The 18281-nt window shown below is 32.8% G+C and overlaps 1 protein-coding gene and 1 long non-coding RNA gene across 3 annotated transcripts; both read right to left on the bottom strand.

Moving 5' to 3' along the window:
* Positions 1 to 8119: 8119 nt before the first annotated feature.
* On the bottom strand, positions 8120 to 8683 carry LOC131658441 (uncharacterized). Its single transcript, XM_058927735.1, has one exon. It carries the CDS (start codon positions 8681 to 8683, stop codon positions 8120 to 8122), a length of 564 nt encoding a protein of 187 aa, XP_058783718.1.
* A 6680-nt stretch (positions 8684 to 15363) lies between these two features.
* On the bottom strand, positions 15364 to 17182 carry LOC131656243 (uncharacterized). 2 transcript variants are annotated; one of them, XR_009300033.1, is made up of 4 exons: positions 16625 to 17182; positions 16369 to 16432; positions 16061 to 16158; positions 15364 to 15596 (listed from the first exon to the last, which is right to left on the bottom strand). It is a non-coding gene; the product is annotated as an uncharacterized LOC131656243 (long non-coding RNA). The 2 variants fall into 2 exon arrangements; XR_009300032.1 differs by having other exon boundaries at positions 16369 to 17182.
* Positions 17183 to 18281: the final 1099 nt, after the last annotated feature.

The raw sequence follows: 18281 nt of genomic DNA on the forward strand, positions 1-18281 counted from the left end.
TCTATGATGGACCTGCGCGTTTGGGAGCATTGGATGAAACGAGGATAGCATCAGACGGCTGCTGGGACGAGGGCGTATGATAAAGCGTGCGTCTTAATCCACTGGATCTCCACGGGTTTGAAAAGAAACGCGCGCGTAACGCTGACCAATGGGGAGGTGACGCGTTGTCATCTTCAACCTCTGGCCATGGTTTTAACAACCCTTTTCTCCAGAAGCGCTATAAAAGGTCTCCTTCTTGTACCTGCAAAAATAACGAATAGGCCCAAACGCGTATAGAAATTTTTCGCGATGGTCCCAACATGCCCGTAGGACTCTCACGAACCTAATGATGGTTTCTATTTGGCCAACGGATGCCTGTATCAAAAAGCCCCAAATCGATTCCGAAAACCCTAATATGGCAATACGTTCATGAAGGCATTATAACTTACCAAACTATCCAGAAACGATAAGCACATCAAGATAAGTAAGAATATGCAATTAGATTTGAGTATGCATGCGTGCATATACAGGATTGAATCAGTTTACGAATTGGTCAAGAATGACTTACAGTGCTTGATTCGTGTGGTTTTGTGACTCGAAAACGATTGGGAATCGTTTGTTGATGCTCCAGGAACGATTCTTGATCACTTGCAACACTTGAATCTCAGAATTGAAGTTTTAGTTTTTTGAGGAATTTTGAGTTCGGGTTAGGTATGCTCTGGCTGCCGATTTCTCCCCCTTGTGCTATGGACTTGATCAGTATATATATGTGAATGTTTAGGGTTGATAAAATTGAAGAGGATCCATGTGAATCTTGAGTTGCAAGTTTTAGAAAATTTGATTGAAAAAATCTATGGAATCCTTCCAAATTTGGCCAACATTTGATTTTATCACTCCATACATCAAGTGCACGAAATTATATTGGATATGGGACATATTTGATGATAAAAATAGATTCAAACCATATCTCATATAAAATATTTGATTTTCTCTTTAATTTGTCTAATTTAAATGAATTAAAAATTCATAATAAATCAAATAAAGCACATAATTTTGTGGGAAAAAGATTATGGGCCCTAAATGTCATGATGAACAAGTGTGGATTTAAAAAGAATAGGCCCATTAGCAAGAAATCCAAAATTCCTTCACACTTTTCCCTCCAAAATAGCCTATCTTTGACAAGGTGTATCTCCCTCAATTTTTGAGTTATGGAAGTGTTCTAAGACTTTTTAGAAACCTTAGAGAGTCCTTTATCCAATGCCTTTGGTCCTATATCAAAATCTTTTTCCATTCTTATTTTATGACCTTTTGGAAAACATGTCTTTTTGTTGACTTTTGAAAAGGACCTATAATGTATGAAGCCATATCTCCTAAACCATTGACCTATGGGCTTTGATTCTTGGACCATTAGATAGAGGAATGAATTCCCTTCAAAATGAGCTTTGGTGGGAATTTTTCTGATGAAGTATGAATATTTGGTGAATTTTCAAAGTTTGGTTGACTTTTTTAGTTCATGCCCAAAATAGTAACTCTTGACTTTTGACTTTTCTGATCTTTCCTTGCATCATCATGATCAATCCTTGATCAAATGATGACTTTAGGGTTATGAGGATGTTGTTGACCAAGTATCTGGAACTTTGACTGTATTTTGACTTGAAATGACTGTTTTGCCCTTGATAGTCGACTGTTGACCTAATCAGGGTTTGAAACTTTATATGGAGATGCTTTGGGATGTTAGTGACCTTATGGAACCACCTTGAGCCATTGATTCAATGGTTTTCCTCTGAATTATTCAAACCCTATTTTAGGACTTCTGTGTGGGAGACTGTGTTTTGGAGCTTTGTCTTTTGATTTGGTTTTATGTATGAAAAATAGCATGGGCAAATTTTGGGGTATGACACGGTGGAATCCGACCCATACTAAGCTCAATAAGGAAATATATTTAAGGTGCTTGTTTCGAATTTAACCAAACATGAAGAAATTAAAGTTAAGAATGAAGGTGCAGAAACACATAAGAAAGGGGGGATTGAATTGTGTTCTTTATCAATTAAAATTCCCCTTTCTTTTCCTTAACGTCTTTTCTTTCACTTAATCATCTATTGGGTTATGCTTTGATGTTGCGGAAGCATGAAGTGTAGAACTACATAACCAATACGATGTTCATTTTAACTTCTAAGGCATATCAGAACTTCTAACGAGTTCAGTACAGTTCTATAGATTAAAGCTTGGAAGTTCTAAGTTAAAATGACATGTGCAGAAAGTAAAAGACACATTCATTTTTATCCTGGTTCACCTTCTAACTAAGGTTACCTCCAGTCCACTTTCTTCAGGTGATTTTCCTCTCAACAGAGGTTTTAATCCACTATAACCAAACCATGATTACAACTACACGATCCTCCGTCGTGACTAACCATCTGGACAATGACCCGTTCAGTGACCTCCGCGAGATATAATGTCCATTGACTCAGGCACCTTGCACAGTCTACCTACTGTGACTAACCCTGCACAACCAACCTGTTGTGACTAACCCTGCACAACAAACCACTGTGACTAACTTCCGATAATGAACCATTCAGGGATCCTAGCAGGATATAACGTTCATCTATCTTCTGGAGATTACATATGTGCTTCTTAGTTACAGATTGTATCCTATTCTAAGTTCATAATTTAAGATATAACACACTACGAGCAACAACTCTATGTGTTTTACATTTTGAATACAAGAAACATATGTCTTGCAGTCTTCTTGTCTTCAGCTTCTAGATGAGATATTCTCTTTTTTGATTGGTAAGCAGAATTAGAATATTTGTTCCTTTCTGATGATTGCTTCTTCAATCTGATCTTCATCTTCGTTCTTCTTTAAGCAGTTTAAGAGCAACATCTCTTATGTAAATTTGCTTCTTTAATTATTTCCTTGAATACGGAGGTTGAAGTTTTTGAGCAATCACTCCTTCTTGTAAGACCATCTCCTTTAATTCTGATTAAGCATATGTTGAGTATTTGCACGAGGGATTGATTGTTTCTTCAGAAATATCTTCATCTTCTTTTCTCAGAATCACATAAGGAGCAGCAGCTCTTATATCCTTTGATTCTGTCTTCATCATCAGCTTTTGATGCATCTTTAGTAAGTGTACAACTTAGTTTGTTTGTGACACATACTGCTTATTTAGCAGGAACTGTCTGTCTTCTCTAGAGCTCTTCTTCTGGTAGGCAGATGATAATAACGTTTTTGTTCCATCATACACTTCATGTATGTTGCCTCTTGCGTAACTTCTGATACATGTCTTCAAGATTTCTTCTTCTTTCATATTTTTATGATCAGATTCTCACTACAGACTTTCTTCTGAATTACTTCTTGATCTTCACTCTGTAGATGTATCCTGGATACATACTCTGATGCTTATTCTAGATGCATACATTGATACATACTATAACACATACCTTCAAGTCTGAAGCTTTGATCTATTTATAGAGCTTGGTATGTTACCGTTGGAATCTAGCCGTTGAGACTTGTTTGAATGTTGTCTTGAATGCTTCGCCTGGATTGAGCCTTTTATGACATGTGTTATTCTTGGCAGAACCTTATCCTTAACATGATGATTACAGTTGATGGCGTGCTTATTTGGATAAGCTTATCTTTTCAATGTGCTGCATGTGGGTTGCTTCTACTTTCAGCCTTGGGAGTTGTTCCTTTTAAAAGTTGCAACTGTTTTGCATGTGATAATGCTACTAACGGCTCTCCCTTAGATTCTAAGCTCTTTGTATTTAATTTAATCTGTATGCTGAGCTGTAGATTCTTCATTGGTTTGTATATGACTTCAACTGATGTTTGTATTTTGAATGTCGCTGCGTTGTAGCTTCAGAATTTGTATCTTCAAAACTTCTGATCTTCATACTTGTGTGATCTTCTGATGTTTGCAAAGCTTTTTATAGTTGATCTTTCTTGTTTATTTTCTTGCAGCTTTTGATGTACTTTCTGATTGAGACTGTTGTATGTAGACCTTGATATTGCTTCTCTTGCTTATTACTTTTCTTGCTTCTGATCTGTGGTCTTATGCTTGCTTGACATATTATTGATTCAGAACATCTGATATCTCGGCTTTAGTTAATGTCTGATTCAGTTCATGTGATTCTGATGCAACCTGTATAAGCATAATTCCTGCATACTAAATGAAACCATTAGTAATAAAATTGTTACTCACGAAATATATGTTCGTTATCATCAAAAACAGATTCTGAACATAGATTCTCAATCTTGTTCTAATAAAGAATGCATCAATTAATATATTTTACTTCAACTGAGTATTTCTTATAGGTAAACTGATCAACTACAACAATAACCATTAGCACCAAGGGTGAAGGCAATAAGTGCAATGTTACAGGTAAATAAAATAGCACACGATAAATTTAATATGTATGTTACCTCAACAAATGTTTTAAGTATAATCTGATATGTGTATGCAGAAGGCTCAGGGCCAAATATTTTCAATCTACGAAAAATCAGCGGCTATAACAAATGCATCGGCAAAATGACAACACCGTGTTTATTCAACTTCAATAGAAATGAAAACAAATAATCTAACATAAATTAAAAAAGAAAATCATGTTTAGAATAAACTCATGGAAACCAGCGTTTCTACAGAATCAGCGACTACGCATGAACCGCCACATTTCTAGAGCAGACGCCGCAACCATATTGCGAGAACATTTAAGAAATTAGTTTTAAAGTGTTTCCAATGTCAGGAATGACTTCAATTTCAGGTTTTATATCATGTTTAGCATAAAAATCAATCATCTCTTGAGTCTCTTTTAACCCTTCAATCATACTTTCAGAAACCAACTTTCTCCCTGCCAATCAATATTACCATCATAAAAATATTATTGCTTCTAATATAATTACAGGAGATCAATATAAATATTTTTCATATATATGGATGTTTACGGATGGGTGTTGTAACTGTATAGTCTAAATATAAACTGCAAGTGCACAACCTATCGAAGTAATATATAAGATTATCGAACCACGGAGACCAATCGTCAACCTATCGACTTAATTGTTAAGGTATTTATCTAAGGCATATCAATATAAGGGAATGAGTGCAGTACAAGGAAATAAAAGTAAGTTAAATTAAACGGATAAAGACAAACATGATCGAATGTAAATCACGTGAATCAGACAATGTTCCAGTTATACATGTATAGAGCTACTTCTGAGGCAATATTTTCTACTTATAGAAAAGAAATGATTTAACAGGAACTTGTCGCTTTCGCGTACTAGGAACCGAGTTTACCCTTTAAGTCTATCTCTTCATTTGTCACGTAATGAAAAGTGCGCATTGCGTTAAAGCAGTGAACCTATTTTTAAGAAATCAATTACTTATCTTAGTAGAAAAGTAATTTTAACTTGAGAAATTTAACTTAAAGAGATTTTTGGCGTTTAGCCAAAAATCAGATTTCAAACCCACAAACGCGTCCGAAAATAGTTTCGAAATCATTTTCTAAAAATATGTTAAAAAAAAACTAGTTAACAAAACGAATGGCTTTCGCTCTTTCCGTTTGGTTAAGAACTAACCTAGTTTGATCTTAAGTATGGACGGCTTTCGATCTTACCCATAAACATTAAATACAACAAACGAGTATTAAAAGTTAAATCATCCTCAGTAGTTTTTTCTATTAATAAAACATTGGAACACTATCGCAATACGATCCTTACATTCTAATCCTTATAAATTTAGCCAGACATGGAAATAAATGTGAGCCTATAAAACATGTAGGCTATGGTAAGAGCGGAAAGTAAAAGGTACGAGTTTATAAAACGTGTAGACTATGGTAAGAGCATTTAAAGTCTATAAAACGTGTAGACTATGGTAAGAGCATTTAAAGTTTATAAAATGTGTAGACTATGGTAAGAGCATTTAAAGTCTATAAAACATATAGACTATGGTAAGAGCAATAAAATAAATAAATAAAGCGATTAAATAGAACCTTACTCCAATCGGAGATTTGAATCTGATACAAAGTAAAGGATGGTATGATGAACTTCAACCAAAGTGCTCCAAACTAGATTACAAACTTAATCTACACCGCAATAATTCCCCGATGTGAAGAGATTATCACTTTACAGATACTGATGGTATATGGCTTAAGAAGTACTAAGCTTGGATGAAAAAACAAAATGAAACTCCCTTGCTATTTATAGAGGTTCCTGGAGCTATGTAAAGACCAGCATGCCCCTCAACTTCTTCTGAGCGGGAAACCATTTGTGAAGGCCGCGGGCGCGACCACCTCACCGCGGGCGCGGTGTGTGTAAAGAGGAAGATCGTGGGAACGTGGAAGTTGGCTACTGGGTGAAAGTGGGCCACGTCATCGCGTTCCCTGTAGCCGGCGCGGAGCTGGACGCCATGTGTGCATTTCTCTGGAAAACCCTATTTTTTTGGCGTTTTTGCTTGTTTCTTCGCAGAAGGCTCTAAAAGGACATGTGATCTGAAAACAAAGGAAACAAGGGCATAATAATGGAAAACAATAATAAAAACTAAGGAAAACATGTGATATTCGAGTCAAAAACATAGTGCGATTTGGTGTTATCATTTACCTTGAAGTAATGGAAAGACAGGAAGTTCAATCCAAATCATTCACCGTTAAGACCAGAAACTGTCAAAACCATAAGTAAAACAAAATAAACTCTTATCCCAAACCCTAAATGGGATTTAGATAGCAAAAACTAAAATGATAACCAAAATGCAAAAGAAATCGAAAATAAAATGGGTTTACCATAAAGGAGACGAGTTTACCATAACAAGTGAACAAATTCTTAACATGCCGAATTGACAGGAGAGAGAAACGCGATCTTCGATCTTTTGCTTTCGATTTAAGACAATAATGAAGCAGAGAGGAAAAAACTTGAAATTACTATGAAATTGAAAATGATTACGATTCCATGTGTAATTTAAATAGATGAGTATCTGAGATGTGAATCGAAAATGAGAAGCTAGGGTTGATTTGTTCAGGAAGAATGCCATGGTTTGTTGATGTGAAAATGCAGAGGATTTACTTTAATATTTTTAACTAGGGTTTTAATTTCCGCACTCCTATTATGTATCTCTCCCAAAGCCATGTAATATCGTAGGATTTACTTTATGCCTTTACTTTTCGCACCTATATAAACTGCTGATATAAATGTTTAGATGTATGCCTAGGATTGTATGGCAAGATAAAATCAAAGTAGAATAACCCTAATTTTCAAGATTAAATAAATCAACCACTTTTGTTCATACACACACCTTTAGGGTAATCCTCTCTTATGTTGCCTTTCTACGAATAATAATCAAGTCCCTCGAGCGTAGGGATACCTTAGCAAATGTTGCCTCCGATTTAAAACATCATAGTCCCTCCGATTTAAAGATCATGGTCCCTTCGATGTTGCCTATGATATAAATGATCTCGTCCCTTGATTAAATGATGATAGTCCCTTCGAATGTTAAGGTATCATTACTTGTTGCCTTTATGACTACTCACATCCAATGCATAGGACTTCCTACCCTCTTTATGGTATGGATAGCCCCTATGACTATTCGATGACTTTCCGATGACCCTTTACATCCAATGAAAGGACTTCCCACTAACTAATAGTATGGATAGTCTCTTTCCCTTAAACGAAAGGAAAAGAACAAGAAAGACGAATTTAGGGTAGGTAACTCCTAATTGCTTGCTCAAATCAAAAACTTCAAATTGCTTTTCACACCTCCTTTTTTAAAACAAATTTCAAAGACTACACTTTGTATACATTCGTACGAAGATCATTACAAAGTTAAAGCTCTTTACAAACTGTTCTTCTAAACACACACTACATTTTTCAAACAATTCAAAACAACTCAAAAGTGAGCGAAGCAATTAAGAGCCCATGGATAACCATGGATACAAAGGGTGCTTACACCTTCCCTTTGTATAACTTACCCCCCGAACTCAAAATATTTAAAAAGGTCTTTCCTGTTCTTTTTGCCTTTCCTAAATTGGATAAAATAAAAGTCGGTGGCGACTCTTACTATCCGCACATTTAAAAAAAGTCAGTTCTCCCACCGTGTTACACTCACTAATAACCCGATAATGAGCATTGTTGTCCTCCTCATAGATCGGACAACTATCAACCAAATCGGAAAGACACGAATCTTCTGATAACTAATCGCCTTCTTAATTTCTGGGCGCAATCCATTCTCAAACTTGATGCACTTTGAAAATTCACCAGTTGGTCCATCATAATTAACTTAGTAGCATACTCAACAACCAACCTATTCCCTTGTCTCAGCTCAAGGAATTCTATTTCCTTCTTGCCACTAACATCCTCAGGAAAGTATTTCCTCAAGAACTCCATAGTGAACGCAACCCAAGTGACCTCCTCACCATTAGCCTCCAACCTCTGACGAGTCTCCAGCCACCAGTCATCCGCCTTGACTGCTAGTATATGAGTCCCATATCGAACCTTTTGATCTGGAGTACAATCCATCACACGGAAGATTCTCTCAATCTCCTTCAGCCATGTCAATGCGCCATCAGGATCATGAGTGCCCTTGAAGACAGGTGGATTCTCTCTTTGGAAGGTAGCCAAATTGCGAGACGCAGCATTCTCACCAACGTTCAGCAGATGTTCCAAAGCCTGAGCCACCGCCTCCAATGCAACAGCAATTGCAGCATCGTTCCTTCCAGCCATCTCAACTCGTCACTACAATACAAAAGCAATCAGAACTAAATAACAATAATCTTCTTTTTTTGGGGATTTGACATAGATTTCCCCTCTACCCTTCTCTCTTCTTTCACCAAAAGCAAATTCTAATTTCTATTCTCTAAATTCCCCTGTTTTGTTAAACCTTACTAACTTATTATTACTAATGCGCCCTAATTAGCACCTCTCACTTACTAACACTACTTAGGCCCAATATCACTAGTCTCATTACATTATTATTAATAATCTCACTAACTTATGTTATTTACCACTAACTCTCAATAAAATAACATAATATCAATTAAGCTCATAATTAACACATAATTCACATAACAATCATTTAATTCACACAACACACAATAACATAAATAATTAAAATAAAAATGGTCGTTACAAGGATTCTCAGAGTGGATCCCAAATTCAGTAGAAGGGTAAACGGTTGGAAGCAGTTATGAACTGCTTGTTTGACAGTAGGGTGTTTTGGGATCAGATAGGAACGTCGAGAGAGAGAGAGAGAGAGAGAGAGAGAGAGAGAGAGAGAGAGTTCAATAGACTATGGGAAGCTTTGGTTCCGTTCTGTATTAAGGCCTTTGCTTGGCGTGTCTTTTTAGACAGAATAGCTTCAAAACAACAGCTTTTGATTAGAGGTATAATCCATTCCCAAGCTGATCTTGTGTGCAAGTTTTGTTCAATGGCAGATGAATCTTCTTTTCATCTTCAGTTCTGTCATTCTTTTTCGAGGGAGGTTTGGCGTAAGGTTGTAGTTTGGATAGGTTTTGATTCGGGAATGGAGGAGAATGTTGGGGATAATTTTCTCAGGTGGTTCGATTATTTTAAAAGAAAAAAAGGTTAGAGGCGGTAACGAAGGGCTACTTTGGTTAGCTGTTTATTGGTCTTTATGGAGGGTGAGAAATGACATTATTTTCAGGAATGAGGTTCAAACCACGTCAGACATTATTTGAGATATTAAAATGGTGGCTTGGGAATGGTCGTTTTTTGGGGATATTTCTTTTTCCAAATGTAACTTTTACGAATTTTGTAAAAATGATATGTATTGTCTAAGACCATGTGCAATGGGTGTGTTTAGTTGAACTCAACATGCAAAATCTCTTCCAATGAGTGTTTAGAGTAGTGTTGAGTGTGAGGTGGAAGAGAGAGGTGTTGAGAAAACTCAACACAATTGAGGCTGACGCAGGGGGGCATGTGGCTGTTTGTGATTGGCTGGCCAGATTTTTATCCATTTAATACAACGTACTAATTACGTTACTTGTGTGTTGTATTTTAATTTAATTTAATATGATTTGTATCGTATCCAATTATTTAAATAAATTTTGTTTTTATTACAAAAAATTAAAAAATAAATTGTTAAGTATTTATTATTTTAATTTAATTTTAATCGATAATTGTAATTTTATGTAATTATAAAAATAAAAATAAAATTTAAATAAGAATATGAAAATAAAAAGTGGTGGGGTAGGGTGTTGAGTGAAAAACCATTGGAAAAGGTAAAAGTTGAATGAGTGTTGAATTATTAGGTGGAAGAGAGAGAAAATGATGTGGAGTGTTGGAAGTTGAAAAAGTGGGTGTTGAGTGTTGAAACCATTGTAAATGGTCTAAGATAAGTTTCATTTGAATAACAATTTCTCTGTTTTTCTATTTCTATAGAATCGGTTTTGTATTGGGTTCGAATACCCTAATGCTCTGGTTTTAATATATTCTTGCTTAAAATAAAAACCACTTTTTTAAACAAAGTGTATGGTTCTCAAATTCAAATAAAAATATATATGCCGTGAATAAATTAAAATCATTTGTTTGTGTAATTTCAAAAATAAATATGATTAGGTTAAGATCAAATATGACCGTGTTCATAAATTAAATAAATTATATATTCACATTAGTTAGTTACCTATAATGACAGAAAACAAAAATCAACTTATATGAAATGAACACGAAAAACTCAAATAATTGATATGAAAAATAGAAAGGCAACTGAACACATGCACTTTTCTGTAGTAGTACGTCGTTGATCTATTTCTAAAGGGTCATTATCAAATCTTGACATATTAACCACATTATTAATGCTCCCCTATAGAGACCACACAATAAGAATCTCTGAGTTTTCATAGAAATGAACATGTCTGTTGTCTTGCGAGATATCTGCCTCAAGTTACTACACTACAAAATAAAGTTTGTTAAAAAAACATTATCAACCAGACACGTAAGTGAGAGTAGCTGGTATTCAACAGATTCGTTTCAACTTTTATTTTTTTTGGAAATCCTGTGTAACACAGTTAGTTATTCGTCGATCATAACAAAATAATTAAATACTATCATTTTAACTGTACATTTTAATAGTGACAAAGATTTATGAGGTTCTATTTAGTTACAGTTTAACCCTAAATTTTTTGAGATTTTGTGCGGTAGCCAGCCTTGCATGCTCTCAAAGACAACTCTAATGTTCAAAATTGAACGAGTCTAATAGAAAACTGCTAATCGAATCAAACTAAATCGAAGTCGCAAAAAATTGTATTTGATTCTGATGTGTTTGAGTCATTTTTAAACAAAACTGTGCGGTTCAGCTCGGTTTACGATTTGTATTTTACAAACAAAACCAAACTGCATTATGTTATAGCCTAAACTTCACTTAACCTACATGATACATCCAACTCAAACCCAAATCTATTATATCTTAGTCTTCTCAAACCTCTTCTATCAATATGGCGCATTTTTCTCATCTTTTTCATTTACATCTCACATTTTCTTCTCTAGTCTCTTATCTCTTATATTCTTTCTTTTTCATCTTCTTATTTTTATTCTAGTGTTCTCTTTTACAACTATGTTTTTAATGCATCTCTCCTTTTCTAGTCTCTCACCTATTCTGTTTTTTTTTTCATCTTCTCTAATCTTTCATCTCCTCTATTTTTTTTGATTAATTATAATGTTTTTGATATTATTTTATGCTACTATTTTATGTTTTTTATTCTATTTTTATCTAATTTTATTTTTTATATTAAATAAAAAATTGTAGTTCAAATATGATGAATTTTATTGTTACTTGATAATGTATAAATGACTAAATACAAAATTATATATATATATATATATATATATATATATATATATATATATATATATATATATAAAACAACCTAAACTAAATCGAACAACACATTTTTTCTCTTCCAAATTAAATAATTTCTTATGTCAAAATCGTTTAAACTGCACCGTGAACATCTCTAAACGGGAGTCAGTGGCCAACATGCTCCAATGATCCACGTAAGTTCGTACAAAGACAAATTATAAATTTGATTTGTTATCCACTAAATTGAGATATTGAGACAATAGCTCATTCATCATTTGAAGATGGGCATATATTAATGTTTCACCGTTTTGCGTTCAAGAAACAGTTGAAGCATTTTTTTTAATGAGCCAATTATTGAGATGCAGATCTTTGTAATTTTTTAGAGAAATCAAGAATCACAGAGTGATATATACATGTGTTTCTTGATCAAATAATTTAATAATAAAATTTCTTATTTAAAAGTGAATAAATAAAATATCAAGACTCGACGCTTCTAAAATCAGATGTATTTTAATATACATATTGATTGGGGTACAATCATAGAAAATTAATTGAGATAAATTAATTGAGATAATAAACATGAACAATGGTGACATTAATCATGAACCATCAATTCTTGACCAAAACAAAACAAACATGAACCATCACTAATTTTGTTCACAATACATTTACTAGATTACAACGAAACCAGACAGCCCCAAATTCAAAAACAGATAGAGATACAATTAATTGGAGACAAAGCATTTGGTTGTTGTGAATGGAAGAAATCATTTTGTTAAATTCAAATAAATAGGTGGTGGGGGTCAGAATGGAACAAAATCTTAATTTTTGTGTTAGGTGTATGTTTGGTTTGATTTTAGTGTATAATTGATTTTTCAATAATTGAATGTTTAAGTATAGAATTGGTGTTGCCTCAACATTAAAATCTAACTAAAAGTTAAAATTGTAGCTTTTTTTTTTTCAAAATTTAAATGTGATTTTTTCTAAATATATATATGTACCACGAAAATATTGTTTGTGTTATGCTTGTAACATAGGATTTAATTTTGGTTTTGATAATGACAAAATAATAAAAATATAATTACGAAAACGATTAAAATTAAATATTATCACATAGCGAAGCTAAAAAAGTGTTAATGTATAGAGAAAATAAAGTCAAATGCTAAGATCAACATCAAGGGAACTAATGTCTTTGAAAGTTCGTCTGATCTTATATCTTTAGTATTTTTTTTTCTTGTTTAGTATCAATAGTGTGTAAATAAGTGCCAGTAGCTATTAAGGTACTAAATCATTGAACATGACCACTTAAAATGATTGCACATGTCCGCTTAAAATGAATTTATAAACTTCTTCTCTTTCAAAATATTCTTAAAAGTCATTTATGACCTTGTGATAATTGATTAAGAAACATCCTAACGAATTAGGATAGCGAAAACTCGCTCTTTGATCAATTAGAACATGTTGATAATGAGGTTGTGGTTGATCATGTGATAAAAGTGATAAAAGTTCTGGTTGATAATGGAACTCTCAAGAGTTTTTTTTTTTTTTGAACTAGAGTAAGTCCCGTGGTATAAGGTCGAACCAATATAAATCTCATGTGATTTAATCTTTGCTCCATCTCAATTCTTAAAATTCACCAATCTAAAATCAATCATTTTGTAAAAAGTTTTCAAAAACCATATATCACTATTAAACCCCCTATTGTATTTGAAGTTACTTATTCAACGAATGGTATCAGAGTCTAACTCTTGTTATAAGATTAATCATTTTAGGAGGTAGGATGACCTAAAACGATTCACTAAAATATCCCCACTTATTTTTGTGAAGGTCTACTTTAGCAAGCATTAACTACAAAATAGTTAAATGCACCTTAAGGTGCATGTTGCTAAAAAATAAGACTTGGCAATAAAACCTGTATCAGCGAGTATCCGCCCAAACCAAAGATAAGTTTGACGGGGAAAATGTGATTTAACTGTGTTTGAATTTTTCCCAATTTTAAAAAATGGAAATGAGACGGATAATGGGGATACTAATATCCATTACAAACTTGTCCCTGAATCTGTCTCATTAATAAATTGAAATATTTCATTTAGATAATTTATAATATTAATTGTTTTGTTAGTACATTGATATTTTGCTTTGTATTTTGAAATGGATGTTAGAAAGCTTTCACGATTGTTTAATTTATTATTTCTAATGATTGTTAGAGTTTGAGATAAATTATTATTGTTTGAGGAAGGCAAAACTATTGGGTATGAGGAAGAAAAAATCCGTCTCCACTCTGCTTTGTTGTCATGCTTATAAACGATTATATTCTCTAACTAGTAAGAGACCCGTGCTGCCGCACGGGTATTCGTCTATTTGATGTAGTATATTTTGAATGATATGAAAGTCAATGTTAAATGTCACTATAAGAAATTGTATTAATTATTATGTAAATTAATTAGACATGAAAAAAAATATAAATTTCAATAGAATATTAACTTCATAATATTATAAGAAATGTAAATGCAAAATTTAAAATATAAATAAAAAATATGAAATTATTTACCTAATTGTAAATTGAACAATAATCATATAGATTTAAGTGTATTTGAAAATAATAATTTTGTCTTTAAATAAAGGTAATAGTGTGATAGTTGTGTGAATGGCTATATAGTATTATTCAATGAGATAAAATATAATTTTTATTTTATTGAAGTTAAAAAATAGATTAATCACTTGACTCGTGAGATAAATAAAATAAAAAATGTGTTGTGGGATAGTGACCCGTAAAAATAGTAAGTTTTAATGATAAAATTTATAGGAGTTGATAAAATAATTTTAGTGATAAAATTGACATGAGTTGTATTACAAAAATTGTTATATGATTTCAGAAGTTATAGCAAGACACTAAAAATTAGACAAATATTTTCAATACAAAACTCTTATAATGTGATATTAAGCATGCATTTAGCATCACACATTTCTTTATAATCACTTATAATTTAATATCAAGCATGCATTTAGCATCACACATTTCTTTATAATCACATCTAGCAAACTATTACATGTTACTATCCAAATCACATTATAGAATATTAAGAATTATTATCTCATTTTCAAAACTATTACATGCTTTTATCCATCTGATCATATTTGTTGCACTTTCATGATGTACTGTTAGCTTAAAACCAATAGGTAAAATTTCCATGCAATACTCTTATAATAATTTGAAATAGTTGAAGTAACATTCATTGATTAAGTTAAATGGTGGCAGATGCATGTAGCCCATTAAAATGATGCTCATCATTCTATTTTCATTAATATAAAACTTGTAGCCCCAATTGATACAGGTCTCATGCCATACAACAACTTAGAATAGAAAGCATATTAAAAACTAAAAAAAAATAGGAAGAATGCACTCAGTGCATTCCCCTGTTGTACACATGAAAAGATATAATCCCAATTATATATATATATATATATATATATATATATATATATATATATATATATATATATATATATATATATATATATATATATATATATATATATATATATATATATATATATATATAACATAGAAAGCATAAATATGGTTTGAATCTGGCCATTTATGTCTACCTAAACATATCCTAAAACTCATTGACCAAGTCTTCCTTGAAAATCTTCATTTCACACTTAAAGTCCAATTCCTCAAAACCATCTCCATTGATGCTTTGATCCAAATAGCCACATGCTTTGAGGTACACTTCATTCGTGTTCAATACCTTCTTAATCCATAAAATCATCAGTACAAAAGCAATACAGGTAAGGAAAGCAAGCCATCAAAACCTATACAGAACAAACACAAGTAAAGTTATGCAGCAAAAGTAATATTTCATTCCAACCATCCAATACATGGTGCAATATGGTTCATGATAGAATCATATTGTAAGTTAATTCAAATTCAAGACAAAGGCCATCTTCATACCAGATTCACTTCAACCATTCATCTAAAACAACCATACTCAATTCTAACCCATAACAAAACAATTTCAGCTAAGTCAAGTTATTCACGAATTTACTTCAAGCTATTTCAAATGAATTGAGATGTGAATTGAATTAAACTGTAACTCATAAAACAATTGAAAAACAATTGGCCAAATTGATAAGACTTAATTTTGGTTTAGACATTCACTTTAGAGGGGAAAAGGATAGTAGGCTAGAAAAAGCTCCGGGTCAAACTACTCTACACCGCTATCCCGCTATTTATATATAACGGCCACAATAGTGTTTTGCACCGCTAAGGCTCTTACCATAGCGGCCAGCCCCCAGTCCCTGCTCCATTCTGCTAAAGATGGATAGCGCCGCTATTGGCCGAATACTCTTGTATTGGATAGCACTTCATCGATACCTGAGAACAATCTCATATCTCAGATTTTCAACTATAATCAATGTATAAGAGATGTAAATAAATGACTGAATGTTTCTAGTAAGGAAAATTTGTTTTCCTTGATTACACTCCTGTAACCAAAAAGAAAACATACACATGTTTAATTTAGCACACTATACAAAATATGGATTTTACATTAAAATATACAGCATAATTATAAAAAAGACATACCACAAATAGGGAAGAGTGGAGATGAGGTCTTGTTATGGCCAGAACTGTACTTGTGCGTGTCTAACTGAGAAATGCAAACACTGAACTTTACATAGCAACTCAAAAAACAATCATATAAAAGTATAAATCATAATACCACAAAACCAAGTCATAAAACCTAGGGTTTCAAATTTCAAAAAATGTAAAACAGAATCGATAAACTGAACTCAATCTACAGATCTTGAACAATCAAACTGGGAGGAAGAGATTGCCTCACCTTACCAGCCTTATCAGTATTAAACAGCGTGTACAAATACTTCGGCAGCAGATGCCAGTTGAAGGTAAAAATGTTATTTTTCTAAATCAGAAGAAAACTTGGAAGCAGATGCCAATAACATTAATATTTCATATAAAAAGATAATTTTTCAGAAATTGAAACCAATATGAGAGATACCTTTATGGCTTTCTCCTCTTCCTTTTTGTAGATCTCGACTTCCTTTTTCGTGTTCTTGAGTTCACGCTTCAGTGCTCTGCAAACCAATAAACCATGAATTTAAAAAATAAAACATAAAAAATTTAAACAATTGCGGTGATGGTGATGACAACGGCGATGATGAGTAGTGACTGTCGGAGAAGGAGAGGCGGCGGTCGACGGCGAGATCGCTCAAAATCAAAATCCAACCGGTTCATTGTGACACTCATGAGATGATGAATACGAAAATGGGCTTAATATTTTCTTTTAAGCGGCGGTGGCCGGAAAAAGGGTCGACGGCGGCTAGGGTTTAATGGAGAAGAGAGGGGGACGAGAGAATATGGAAGAGAGAGAGAGAGAGAGAAAATGAAAGAAAGATAGGGAAAGTAGTGTTGTGTTGGATGGAAAAGTGAAAGCAAGTACAAATTTGCATAAGCTGACGAATGAGCAAACAACACATGGCTGTAGAAAATATTCAATTTGTTAATTACTGAAGTAACCTTTTGTAAGGGTAAAGTTATTTTGTTAGAAGGTTAAATTAGGAAGTTTGGTCAATTTTATAATATTGGGTAGATAGTAGAAAAGAGATATGATTATTTTTATCTATTTCATTTTTGAAAAAATATGCATCCTCATAACATGACGAAAATGAAAGTTTTACATTACTCAGTCATAGAATGATCACGATATTAAGGCTACTCTTTGATTTATAAGAATTTTAAACCAATCAAAACATACCAAACCAAACTTACATCGTTTTATTTTATCTAATTATTAAAGACATTAAAATCAATAATCCAAACAATCTTTAGCAGAAAGATAACTTTTTATTGTATTGATAAACTGGATGTTTGCGAACTATCAAGTCTTTAATACTGTTGCGAGAGATTGTTTTAGGTATTGATTTTTTTTAATTTCATCTATTAGACTAAAACACTTTTTTTGTATTTTAAATAATTAAATTATATAAAATTGATTAAAATTATAAGTGGATTCTTTACTATAAAATAATTTATTTTTCAATTTATTGATGTAAAAATTTAATTTTGTAATTCTAGTTTAAATAAATTTTGAAGTTGACATTAATTCTCCTCAAAATATCAAACGTGTTAAGATCAATTGTTAGAAAATTAATTTAAATCGAATGGACCGAAGCTAGAATCGTGAACGGGAATCACTTTTCTTATAGTATTTCAAGAACTCTCAAATTGTCTTAGAGTTTCTACGCGGGAATACTCAGGATAATTCATCCTTCACGAGTTTGCACAAGCCTGATGAAAACTCGAATGTAGCGAAGAGTGTTTGGAATTGATTAAAGAGAATTTTCAGATTTTGTGTTGTGATTTTCTGAATTCAAAATGAATTATTTATAGGCCACATTTGTATTGTTTCACAAGGTAGCGACCCTTGTTGAAATAATCTCTTTTACCAAAAGTCACAATGATTGGCCTAAAACAACACA

Source organism: Vicia villosa, linkage group LG3, assembly GCF_029867415.1.
Source record: "Vicia villosa cultivar HV-30 ecotype Madison, WI linkage group LG3, Vvil1.0, whole genome shotgun sequence".
Classification (NCBI taxonomy): domain Eukaryota; kingdom Viridiplantae; phylum Streptophyta; class Magnoliopsida; order Fabales; family Fabaceae; genus Vicia; species Vicia villosa.

Bases quoted from the DNA above. Each gene is read 5' to 3' on its own strand.
- LOC131658441 (XM_058927735.1), bottom strand. From the start codon at position 8,683: ATGGCTGGAAGGAACGATGCTGCAATTGCTGTTGCATTGGAGGCGGTG.